This window comes from Pundamilia nyererei, unplaced genomic scaffold (assembly GCF_000239375.1).
Source record: "Pundamilia nyererei isolate P.nyererei 1_Seehausen unplaced genomic scaffold, PunNye1.0 scaffold00018, whole genome shotgun sequence".
Lineage (NCBI taxonomy): Eukaryota > Metazoa > Chordata > Actinopteri > Cichliformes > Cichlidae > Pundamilia > Pundamilia nyererei.
The window spans coordinates 2,176,826-2,188,395 of record NW_005187419.1 but is presented as its reverse complement, the minus strand read 5'-3'; the positions used below and the strand labels follow the sequence as shown (position 1 = coordinate 2,188,395).

General features: G+C 40.3%; 1 protein-coding gene across 2 annotated transcripts; it reads right to left on the bottom strand.

Moving 5' to 3' along the window:
* Positions 1-427: 427 nt before the first annotated feature.
* kat2a (K(lysine) acetyltransferase 2A) lies at positions 428-8,861 on the bottom strand. Of its 2 annotated transcripts, none has more exons than XM_005726088.1 (19): positions 8,835-8,861; positions 8,195-8,482; positions 7,785-7,908; positions 7,534-7,679; positions 7,312-7,401; positions 7,018-7,199; positions 6,719-6,910; positions 6,444-6,550; positions 6,060-6,164; positions 5,613-5,749; positions 4,611-4,819; positions 4,380-4,506; positions 4,103-4,213; positions 3,876-4,019; positions 3,663-3,777; positions 3,516-3,552; positions 2,971-3,034; positions 1,835-1,919; positions 428-1,211 (listed from the first exon to the last, which is right to left on the bottom strand). In XM_005726088.1, the coding sequence occupies exons 2-19, from the start codon at positions 8,420-8,422 to the stop codon at positions 1,018-1,020; spliced, it is 2,397 nt and encodes a 798-aa protein (XP_005726145.1). In that variant the 5' UTR covers positions 8,423-8,482; positions 8,835-8,861; the 3' UTR covers positions 428-1,017. The 2 variants fall into 2 exon arrangements, with proteins under 2 accessions (XP_005726145.1, XP_005726144.1); XM_005726087.1 differs by having other exon boundaries at positions 8,801-8,857.
* Between the last annotated feature and the right edge of the window lie 2,709 nt (positions 8,862-11,570).

Genomic DNA, 11,570 nt, shown 5'->3' with positions numbered 1-11,570 from the left:
CTGTGACCTCATCAAAATCGTTTGGAATGCTGCATAAACATTATGTTTTATATTTTATGTATAAATAAGTATTATATTAGCATGAAAACGTTTCTATTAAGGTAACTTTTGATTTACTTATTTTCTTCAGCACACAAGTGCTGGAAGCATTTTATGCCCAGTCCATCACGGAGTGCCTCAATTTGTCTTAACAGTAGAGCTGCAACCAGCAGTTATTTTCATCTGCAGTGCTGTTCTCATAATTAGTCATTTATCCAAATGACAATTTTCTTTTATCATGACCAACAGTCAAACATTTAGGAAAAAAAAAATATATCAAAATCAATAGATGGTAAATATTAAAAGAGAAAAAAAAAAAGTCCTCACTTGCAAACATTCAGAATTTGCACTTCACGTGAGAGTAACAATTTTATTCTTTTTTTTCTTCTTTTTTTTTTAAACAAATGACTAATTCAATTGTTTCAGTACTACTTAGCAAAGTACTTCCCATTTTTCAAGTGCTCTAAGCACTTTGCCCCTTAGAGCTTTTATATTCATTCCTATGAAAATGGCTGGGATGCTCAAGTGTCTCAGTAATGGAAGGCAACGTGGCTTTAGGTCCCAAGGTCCAGTTTTTGTTGTTTTTTTAATGAACTCTTTACTACTTAAACACTGGCTCCTGTAAAATGCAACAAAGCTGAATCTGTCACTCTACAAAGAATGGTGGAAAGTCGCATTATTACTTGGACCTGTAACTTTGGTACACTCATTGAAACACGTATTAGCAGATAATTCACCCACTGCGAGTACTGAAAGAAGACGTCATCAGGTAAGTTTAACTGGATCACATTTTGAAACTTGTAGTATTCAACTGGCTGTGATGCAAGTCCAACAATTTTTCAGCAATTCTTTTTTTTTCCCCTTGAAAATAACCTTTTCTTAACCAAGATATGACAATAGCTAAAAATCTTCTCTATCTTGGCGTTTGGCCGCTGTGAAAGTAACTCCTTGTCAGTCGAAATAGTTCTGAGGCAGGCTTCATTTCTCAATCAGACCTCCGTCTTTTAATTTGAAGTAGAAAAATTTTTCTAAGGTGTTGGCACACTTGCAGTACTCGCTGTCTGGGGGGTTGTACTCGCGACAGTTGGTGATGATTCGCTGTAGGTCGGCAATAAAAAGTTTCTTGGTCACATAGTATCTGTTCTTGAGTCTTTCTGTCATAGTCTTTAGGTCTGTGAGGGCAAAACAAGGACAAAGAAAATCTGCATAAATTAAAAAGTAATGGCTTAAATACCACAAACAATAACCCCAATTCCAAAAACACTGGGAAGTAAAATGTAAACAAAAATGAAATGCAATGATGTGAAAATCTCAAACCCATATATTATCTATATTATCACAGAAACCATTTTGATGGCAGTAACACATCTCAAAAACAAGGTGGAACATAGGCACAAGCAACTGGAAAAGTAAACTGGATTCAAAGGGAACAGCTGGGAGGAACCCCAAAAAGTTGATTGTGTTTGTCTGGTCATAGCATTTTCTTCAGTCTGAGGAAGTCACTTGGATGAGAGACAAAATATTTCTCCCACTGAAAACGCTACATCTAGATGAACAGAAGCAACTTTTTGTGATTTACTTACCTGGATGATTGAGCATGCGTCAAGACAGTTGGGAAGAACATTTTACAACAAAATAGGTTAATCCACAACTAACAGTAACAGATTTGCTAGGTTTTAATTTCTTATGTTTTTACTTTGAACTGTGTATTGTATTGTAAAATGCAGGTTTTAAGAGATTTGCAAACTATTGCTGGGGGGTGGGGGGTCATATTATCTAAGCGAGGCTTACTCACCAATAGGAAAACGGATGATTTCGTAGTAATCCGGAGCTTCAGATTTCTTCACTGGTTCCATAAAGGGCCAAGCATCAGGATGAGTCTGCAGAGGTGACAAAGTTTTAGTTAGTCTCAGGTCTTGTTAGTCTGGGTGTATCCTTGTGTGTGCTCCACTCAGGTGTTAGCTGGGGCTTGTACCTGAAAGCAAGTTCAACATGCCAAGAATCTCTTTCCTAATGACAAACATGCAAATCTGCTGGCAGCAGAGCAGCTTATGTTACAAAAATGTTGTTACTTATGTTGAAAAAATACTGACTGAAGTCCACACAAGTGATGCATCCAAAGCAATGGTGTGTGACTGAGTGGAGAGTCAAGGAGGTCAATTATATGAAAAGGCAGTGACCAGTTCTGAACTGAGGAGGGGGCCTTTGAGCACATATTTCACCATCTAAAGCGGTTTTCATGTTTTCAGCATCCATGACTCCGCTTGGGCAGACTGTGACCTAAATTTCGTCATCGGACATTAAGCCTGAGGACATACGTGAATGTCCATGTGCCTGTTTGTTGTTTTGTGACTGGGCAGACTTGTCTGTGTAGAATTACATTACAGTGCACAAACTACACATATGCCCAGGCAGCTGAAGTATAACAGAAATGAGTATTCGGCCGTCGGGTCTCCAGCTGTCCATCTCTGCAATAGAATATAATCCAGGCTTTACAATACTGTGACAGCGGCCATTCCCAAACTCTTCGTGAATATGGTAGCCATGGAAATAGATCAATAGTCATGACAATATTAATACTCGAGATCGTGAAACTGAACTCACGGTCCATTGTTAGTCAATGCAAATTGACTGTTATGCAGTCATAACAGTCAATTTGTTATGACTGTGTAGGTTGATTTGTCTGTGTAGGTTCTCACTCATCCAGGTCATGGTAGCCATGAGAGCTTGAAAATAAACAAATACAACTGGACTTTTGTTTTGTTTTAAAGACATTTCACCTCTCACGGATGACGCTTTTTATGGGAACTTCTTAGCACCATGATGTACCCTGGTAAAAGAGTTAACCCTCATAACAGCAAAAATCTATGGTTAACCCTGGAGTTCAGCCCCAAATACTGCTTCCGAATACAGGCCTCTGGTGATCCTCACCTTTATCTGGGCGAGAAGGTTCTTCAGCATGTTGTATAGCACATCAGGATCCTTCACCTCTTTCCTATGAAAGATATAAATGATAAGTAAACCTTTGACTACACTTAGCCCTCTCAAGGCAGGCGTTGCCGATTTGCAACAGTTAAAAACTAACAACCTGATTACCCCACATACATATTTTATGAGGGGTTTTTTTTTTACTCAGAAGTACCACTGCAGGACTTGGTTGTGCATTAGCAACAAAAAGTGTAATTTGAACCTGAGAAGGTTAAAGGACCTGTAGACTTAAAGACACAACAAAAAGCTAAAGTTAGGTGAATACATTTCTGAACACCAACAATAGTGGCATCTTAGCATTAATACCAAAATCATAACAACTTCGATAAATTGTATATTTCAGTAGGTATTTCTTATTATACATTTTTTTGTTTGTTTTCTTCACTACTCAGTCATTTCTAAATCTTAATCTGTTCAATGAAAGTGTCCCTGCAGGGGAGGTCACAGTCCAAAGCAACATCATTTAAAAATATATCCAAAGAGTTTACCCTTTGTCCTTGTTACTGGGTTTCCAGCCTGTCTCTCCTGAATAGAAAGACAAAAAAATAAAAAAAATATGTATAAAAGTACTTGTAAGTAAAACATTAATAAGCATTTTATTATATATATTTTCAGACACAAAAACAAACACTCACTTATGCCTGGAATGCTCTCCACTGGGATCTGTCGTACTCCCTCTTTGAAGCAGGTGAGACCCGGGTAAACCTTTCTGATCTGGCTTTGTTTCCTCTCAATCAGTTTCTTAATAATCTATTGACATTTTCAAATTTATCTCATAAGAAACACACTGACATGTTCACAAAAATGAAGAAAAACAAGGTTTGCTTTAATGAGAACTTCTGACGTACCTCCTTCTGTCTTTTAATGATATGAGAAAGCTCGGTATAAGGGATTCTAGGGTTCAGTTCGCACTCCATGAGGGTCGCTCCCTCGTAGTCTTTGATGTATCCAAGGTATCGACTCTTCGGCACTTTGATGTCTTTGGAAAAGCCCTGCGGAGGGAAAAAGAAAAAAAATTAATAGAAAGACAAAAATGAGAGAGGGAAAGTTAATGCACAAGTCACGCCTGCAGTACCTGCTTCTTGAAGTAGCCAATGGCATACTCATCAGCATAGGTGAGGAAATAGAGGATATTGTGTTTGATGTGGTACTCCTTAAGGTGGTTCATCAGGTGGGTACCATAGCCCTTAAAGAGACCCGAGAAAAAGCACCGTATTTATAAAAGAAATTCCAACAATATTCAGCAATACTGCTCATAATCGTATTCATGTTTATTTTGCTATAGGTACGTGTAGGTAAGCTGGTTTTTCTGAACTGAAAACTGAGTATAAATTTAACCCCTTATTATATACCTTAACTTGCTCATTGGATGTGACGGCACAAAAGACGATCTCTGTGAAGCCCTGAGTGGGAAACATCCTAAAACAGATGCCTCCAATGACGCGGCCATCTTTGATAAGGGCTAGGGTCTTGTGTTTCCTATTAAAAAAAATAAATAAATAAACAAATAATAAAAAAGACGGAGATGTCAAACATGTGTGGGCCTCAAGTGGCACAACATGTGGAAAGAACGTTAGACTTACGGGTCAAACACCAGTCGTGTTATGTACTCTTTGGGCATACGAGGTAACTGATGTGAAAAGACATTCTGTAGGCCAACCAGCCACATCAGGATCTTCTTGTTTGATTTCTGGGAAAGTGAGTTTCCAATGACATGAAACTCTATGATACCACGTCTTTCCTCCAGCCTTGCAGTCTCATCACGGGCAGCATTTGGTGTCAGCAGATTAGTCTAGCAATATTAAACATAACAAAAAAAACAAAAAACAAAACACAACATCAGTATTAAATGTCTTTAAAATTGTACCAAAACAACACCAACTTCTTTACATAACCCTGGTGTTAAGTCAAAGCTTTTTAAATACCACCACTTAGGCTGTTATGACACATCATAGTAAATGTGACTGAACTCATTCATAATTGTTCCATGCTAAAAATGTTACCTTGCCTGGTGAGTTAAAATTTTGATCACAGAAAATTGACCAGGGTGTCTCCTTAGACATAACTAGGGATGGGCATCGTTTAGGTTTTATCCGATACCAGTACTTTTGAAACGGTGCCGGAATAATAATATTTATAATAAATAAAAAACGGCTTTAAAAAACAAACAAAAAAAACGCTATACGTCGCCAGGTGTTTCATCAGATTCGAGGTGTTACCTCCTTTGCACAGTATTACAGTATCAGCTTAAAGCAATTGTTGCAGGCTGCTGAGTTTGCATATTTTGCTGTGAAGTACAGCCAGACTTTTGACCACTTCGCCTTGGGCATTTTTAATCTGTATCTTTGCTCTAAAAGAACGTACGTACCTGGGCCCGCCTACTACGCTTGCAAAGGTAAAATGATTGGCTAGAATTCAAAGTGTGTGACATCTCAGGGCAAAAAAAGCACCGAAATGTGCGCTGCTTTTCGGTCGGGTTACTACCATTTATGTCAGAACCGGTGATACCGGTACCCATCCCTAGACATGACACAGGTGTTATGAACTTAACCAAACATTAAAAGAATGGAGTTTAACCAACTGACCTCTGGTCCGAGCATAGCAGCAGGGTCAGTGATTGTCATCATGACTTCATTGACCAGCTCCATTGGTATATCTCCCATCACACGAATCCGCTTGGCATCCTCCAGGGTCAAGGTCTCGGGAAGTTTGCGCTTTTCTCCTGAAATGAGTGCAACATTTCTCAGATCAAAGCAATAAAAAGCATAAACATTCGCCGACAGTGATCTATGACACAGGAAGGTCTGATTGAAAAAAAAAAAAAAAAAAATCTCTACATCTTAAAAGAATATATATTGATTAGCCACGATAGTAAAACCCAGTGACATGCTGGTTCACCTTCAAAATATCATCCAATTGTGCACCCACAGGAAGTGCTGAAAACATGTCTGATCCACAGAGGCCACTGACAGCATCTAAGCACTAGACATTCTAGACTCCTGTGCAGGTGGTTTTAATGTTGGTTTACACACCTGTCTTTGGTTCTGCTCCACCAGTATCCATGCTGCTGACAGAAGAGCTGCTGTTCAGACACTTGGACAGAGCAGGAGAGCCAGACACTGAAGCCGGACTGATCACTGCAATGACAGACAAAAAGACTTGACATATTTACAAACTATACAACAGGAACTAAGCCTTCAGTCACACAGGTCTAGAGCCTTCCGGGCAACCATAGGTTGCGCAAGAAAAATGCACAGTCATTGAAACATTGTGTGCCACACCAAAAACCTTATTGTGATTTCTTGGGTTGCTAGCATACTGCCACATTCACTCTTCACTTGCCTTTAAACATATGCCTTACACATAGACCAAACACATTGCAAAAGCTCAACTGTACAACTTTATGACTGCCTCACCTGTCTGATGTCCGAGCTGTGTGCCATCGGAGGCCGGCATGGTGAAATCAGCCTCCCATATGGGTGAATTCTCACCATAGATTTCCTCCTCCAGCATGGACAAGAACCTGAAGACACACATGTACAAATGTAATAACCATAAAGTGATCCCCACAAGATGAATGTGAACAGTGTCCAGTGCACCATCAAGTACACTGATAATCTTACTGCAGCTTTTCAGGTTGCCTTTTAACTTGAATACAAGCATACACCGTTTCAATAAAGCTTGTCCTTACTTGGGGAAATGTGTGAGGATAAGTGTACGTTTCTCTGGTAGCAGTTTATCCTTCTCCACCCTAAACTTCTCCAGGAGTTGGCGTCGGGTGACAGTGAAAATGGACTTGAGCAAGTTGCGCCCAAACACCTGAGTGGTTTCATAGCGCGGTAAGCTGTCATTACTTTGCGGAACATGGCAATAGCACAACCACCTGCGATCATAAGAAGAAAGGCCTTATTGCACAGACTGACATACAATAGTCACTTTAGAAACAAGTAAATGTACACATCGGCTTTCCCTACTATCAAATGAACGCACCTAGTGTAGTCCACTTTGTAAGCTGTCCCATCATCCTTCTGGGTACGTTGACGATACTGCGTAGGGGTCTCAAGCTTCCAGTAATTTAGGCACAAAAGGAACATCTTTGACAGTTCAAACATTGTCTGTCTTTCCTTTGGTGCAAGGTGGCTGAACTTATACTGGACAAAATTCAAAACCCCCTGTGAAATTAAAAGAAAGACAAAAATATTTAAAGATTTAAAGTCTGTGCTCACCAGTCAGTACACTGCTTAAGACCAAAACATTCACCGAAGCTATTTTCTTAAAATTTACCTGCTCAATGTTGGGCTTCTCAAAAGGTGGACTTCCGAGGGATCCTTCTACGACTGGCTGGCTCATCTGAAGGATGCATTTCCTCAGCAGCTGAAGGAAAGAGTGAAGAAGTAACGAGACAAGTTTATATCGGGCTAAAAAAAAAATATCATGTACATCAACTTCTAAGTTCAACTGAACCAGTATCACAATCACACTAATGTTTGAATGCCTTTTACATACCTTAAAAAGGTAGAAATAGACCTGCTTGGTGTCAGTGTCTTCCTCTTTGTGTACAGACATAAAAAGGTTCTCCACATCAACCACCATCCCCAACAGCCTGTTAATCTCATCTTCAGACACGTTCTCCAGATGTGACACATGATTAGCTGTAATTAAGGTGTAAAGAAAAATGTAAATGCATGACTGGAATACACGTTTGTTCGTTATTACAGCATTTCCAAGGTGAGCAGTACGTGGATGCTAGTTTGTACCCAGAGCATGTCCACAGCTGCGGCAGGGCTCGCTTAGGCTGGCTGCTTGCTGTTGCAGATCAATACGTGTGGCCGACGGTGGGTTTGGGTTTTTCCATCCATTGCACTTGCATGTGTCATTAGCCTGAAAATACGCAAATAATCCATACACGTCGATTTACACAATAACACAACTGTAGCTTTTGTACGTAAATGAATGACTGTTCAGTTAGCCTAACAATAAATGCATTTTTGAGGCTTTAATGTGAATAATACAGCAAATACAAGACTGCCTTGACAGTTAAAAACTGATACTGCAACACGTATGTTAGGTTACGTGCTACATGTTTGTTCCTGAATATACACAGTAATGCTAATACTGTCTGAAGAGTGCTTTGTTATGGTGAACTTTGGCTAGCTATGCTAGCTACCTTGCATGCGGAGAATACGCCAAGTTTTTCAAGCTTCTTCGCCCGTGGGAAAGCTCGGACTTGTGCTTTTTTCTGGCTTGCACGTTGTTGCTGGCTGAGCCCTGGTCTGACCGGGTCACTGTTCCCTGATCCTGAGCCTGCAGTAGTAGTAGTACTGGAGCCCGCTGACCCAGCAGACTGGGCTTGAAGAAGCCGGGGTTGTAAGGCCTGCGCCGCCGGGTCCGACATATCCACGCTGCTATAGTTTCTTCCTCAGCTCCCGTTTAGCTCATATGCTGCATTCAAGTTCTGTCGGCAAAGTAGGATTTGTTAGAATTGCAGCAAAGTTATTTTGTACTGTCTACGATTAAAACCGATATAGCCTTCTTCAGATTTATTGACAACTGATTTATATTGCCCCTCCCCTTAACGGACCCCGACCAGTTAAATCCGCCCACAGCATAGATCAAACGAATCAACTCACTGTGATGGTTTAGGTTTTTCCTTTAATATGCTACACTTCTGCATGTGTAACACGTGCAAAAATAGCTAACTAAGTGCCTGTAAGGTTAGGAATCTTGTCATTTGTATGTCCTTATATTTTAAATGCGTTAACATAAATGTTACCACAGATCTCCGCTTGCATGTCTTCCTTGCTCACCTTCCTGCCGTGTGTTGTTAAACCCTCTTTAGCTAGCAGCTCACCCTCTATTGGTTATAGTGGGATCTGCAGCTCTCACATTTTTGTTTTACGTAAAAGGAGCCCCAGATGTCACTGTATGCACCCCAGAAGTAAATGACAATCCACAGTAAGTATTAGAAAAAATATCCAGTATAAATGTTTAAACGATAGTGTCATTATCAACTAAACCCCATCAGGTAAATTTAAAGTTTTAGGATTCCTTCAGGACTATTATAGAAGGCTCAAATCTGCTCCTTTTGGGCCTTTTCTATAGGACAATGTTAAAGGATAAGATTAAAGACATTCTGACTAAGGAATAATTAAACTGAATAGCTCCACACATCCAAATTCAGGATTAAATATCCCTTTTTATACATGTCCTCTTTTAGGCATGTCAGCAAAACAGCTGCCACAGACAGCAACTGACCTCAAGTGTGTATGCATGTTAGTTTACACAATGTGAAAATGTGATTTAACAATAAATAATAACAATAAAAACAGGTTCTAGCCAGAGATCCAAATCCCCCTTGGGGTTGTGTCAGGAAGGATATTTGGCAAAAATATCAAATTACACGACCCCTTAAGTAGCTTTTATACATCATGTCTTGATGATGGAATCCTTCACTGTGCACATTAACGCCGTGGATAAAAACATCAAGTTCACCAGGGACAACAAAAAGGATAACTGTTTGCCTTTCCTGGACTGCGCTGTGCACACTGAAGAGAACGGCAACCTCAACATCGAAGTTTACCGGAAGCCCACACACACGGACCAGTACCTCCTCTTTGACTCCCATCACCCTCTGGAACACAAACTTGGAGTAATTAGGACCCTACACCACCGGGCAGAACATGTTCCCTCTAAGCCTGAAGGGAAAAAGATGGAACACACACATGTAAAGGAAGCACTTAAAACATGCGGTTATCCAAATTGGGCGTTTATAAAGTCAGCAAAGATGCACAGAAAAGAAGATCAGACACCAGCGAGGGAGGATAAGGACAGACGCAACAACATTGTCATCCCCTATGTAGCGGGTGTATCAGAGAAACTCAGGAGAGTTTTCTCCAAGCACGACATCCTGTGCATTTCAGACTCAGCAACACACTCAGACAAAAACTGGTTCACCCGAAAGACAAAACTCCAGAACACAAACTTAACAATGTGGTGTATGCTGTACAGTGCAGCGAGGAATGCCCAGACCTCTACATTGGAGAGACCAAACAGCCACTTCATAAGCGCATGGCACAACATAGAAGAGCCACCTCCACAGGACAAGACTCAGCAGTCCATCTGCATCTAAAGGACAAAGGTCTCTCTTTCAATGGTTTGAAAGAGGAGTGAAAGAAGCCATTTATGTCCACTGTGAGCAACCATCTTTGAACAGAGGTGGTGGTTTACGACACCAACTGTCTGCCATCTATAATCCAGTTTTGAGATCCCTTCCCAGACACCTTAATGCCCACTCACACCCTGGGCCATCTGACCTCAGGAAGTCACAGGATAGGGAGGGGCTAGGTTTCACAATGAGCTCACCCGAAACCCTGGTGATTGGGACCCACACCCGTTTTCACACCTTGGCTCATGTGATTAGGTAGAGGATCATCAGGGGGTCCTTTTGTCTCTCCCTGTGGGGATACTCCCACGGGGTTTAAATCTGGGACTCTCTGCCATTTGACCCTTAGAACAGAAGAAGCTTGTCAGATGAGAGGTGAAACATCCAGACGCTTTTCTTTCCAAGCTCCTTAGACTATCACAGTAATGAAATCCCAGAGAGCTCATTCTGTTTATCTGGACACAGTATTCTTAGTGCAAAGTACAGCTTCAGTTTCAGCTGACTACAGGTTTCCCCAGCCTTATAAATGGTACATTTGCATAAAGACTGAAAGTAGCACCACTGACTAACAGTCAGTTCAGTTTCATCATCGTCAATATGCAAATTCTCATGATCACTGACCAGTGGCCATGAGTATCATTCACAGACTTGTGAATGACTTGAGTGACTTAGGGAATAAGTAGGGGATTTTTAAAACATCCACGTTTTATTTTTTACATTATTTAAGCAGGTAAACAAAGTTATTTTACAAAACCAAAAACTACCAGGGCCTAATGCTAGCAATCAATTGTGTGTTTTAAATTGTAGTTTTCAACATGTCACACCCTTGTCTCCTGTGCAGTGTCTTTATGGTCAAAAAGCGATTTGTAACGTAGTCATATCTGACCAAAGACATGCTTCCAGTATGTCTAATTTTTCTCCAGATTGTCCTTAGTGTACTTCAGTTTGGCTTGAAGATGTCTTTTATGCAGAAATGGGGGAGTTTCTTGGTCTGCTGTCCATTCCTGTGGGGAGGTCTAGTGATTGTCTTTTTTGAGACTACATTTATCAATTTGGCTAAGTCTTGGCAGTTGTTCTGGGGTCTTTGAAAATTTTAGTTACTTATTTATTTTGTGTCTTGAACTTATTTTTGTTTTTGGTATGATGCATTCTCAAGCGCCAGCCGGAAATCTTGCTAAAGTTTTTATACTGTATGTAATTTAGAAGATTCTCCTCAGTTTTTCCAGGATTTTATAAGTTCTGAGCATTACAGATTTAAAGCAGGTCAATGCAGAGCAGTGTGCTATGGGTCATTAAAAAGGTCAGTTTTTCAATAGGCAACTTATAACTTAAAAAAATAATTATGTCCTTGTGTGCAAATAGAAATCATTTATGCCTATAA

What these genes read in the sequence shown, in the direction of transcription:
- kat2a (XM_005726088.1), bottom strand. Translation starts at nt 8,422, where the DNA reads ATGTCGGACCCGGCGGCGCAGGCCTTACAACCCCGGCTTCTTCAAGCC. An exon ending in CAGCTGTGGACATGCTCTGG is followed by an intron (nt 7,680 to 7,784) that starts GTACAAACTAGC and finishes CCTTAATTACAG; the next exon opens with CTAATCATGTGTCACATCTG. An exon ending in ATCCTCACACATTTCCCCAA is followed by an intron (nt 6,551 to 6,718) that starts GTAAGGACAAGC and finishes GTGTGTCTTCAG; the next exon opens with GTTCTTGTCCATGCTGGAGG.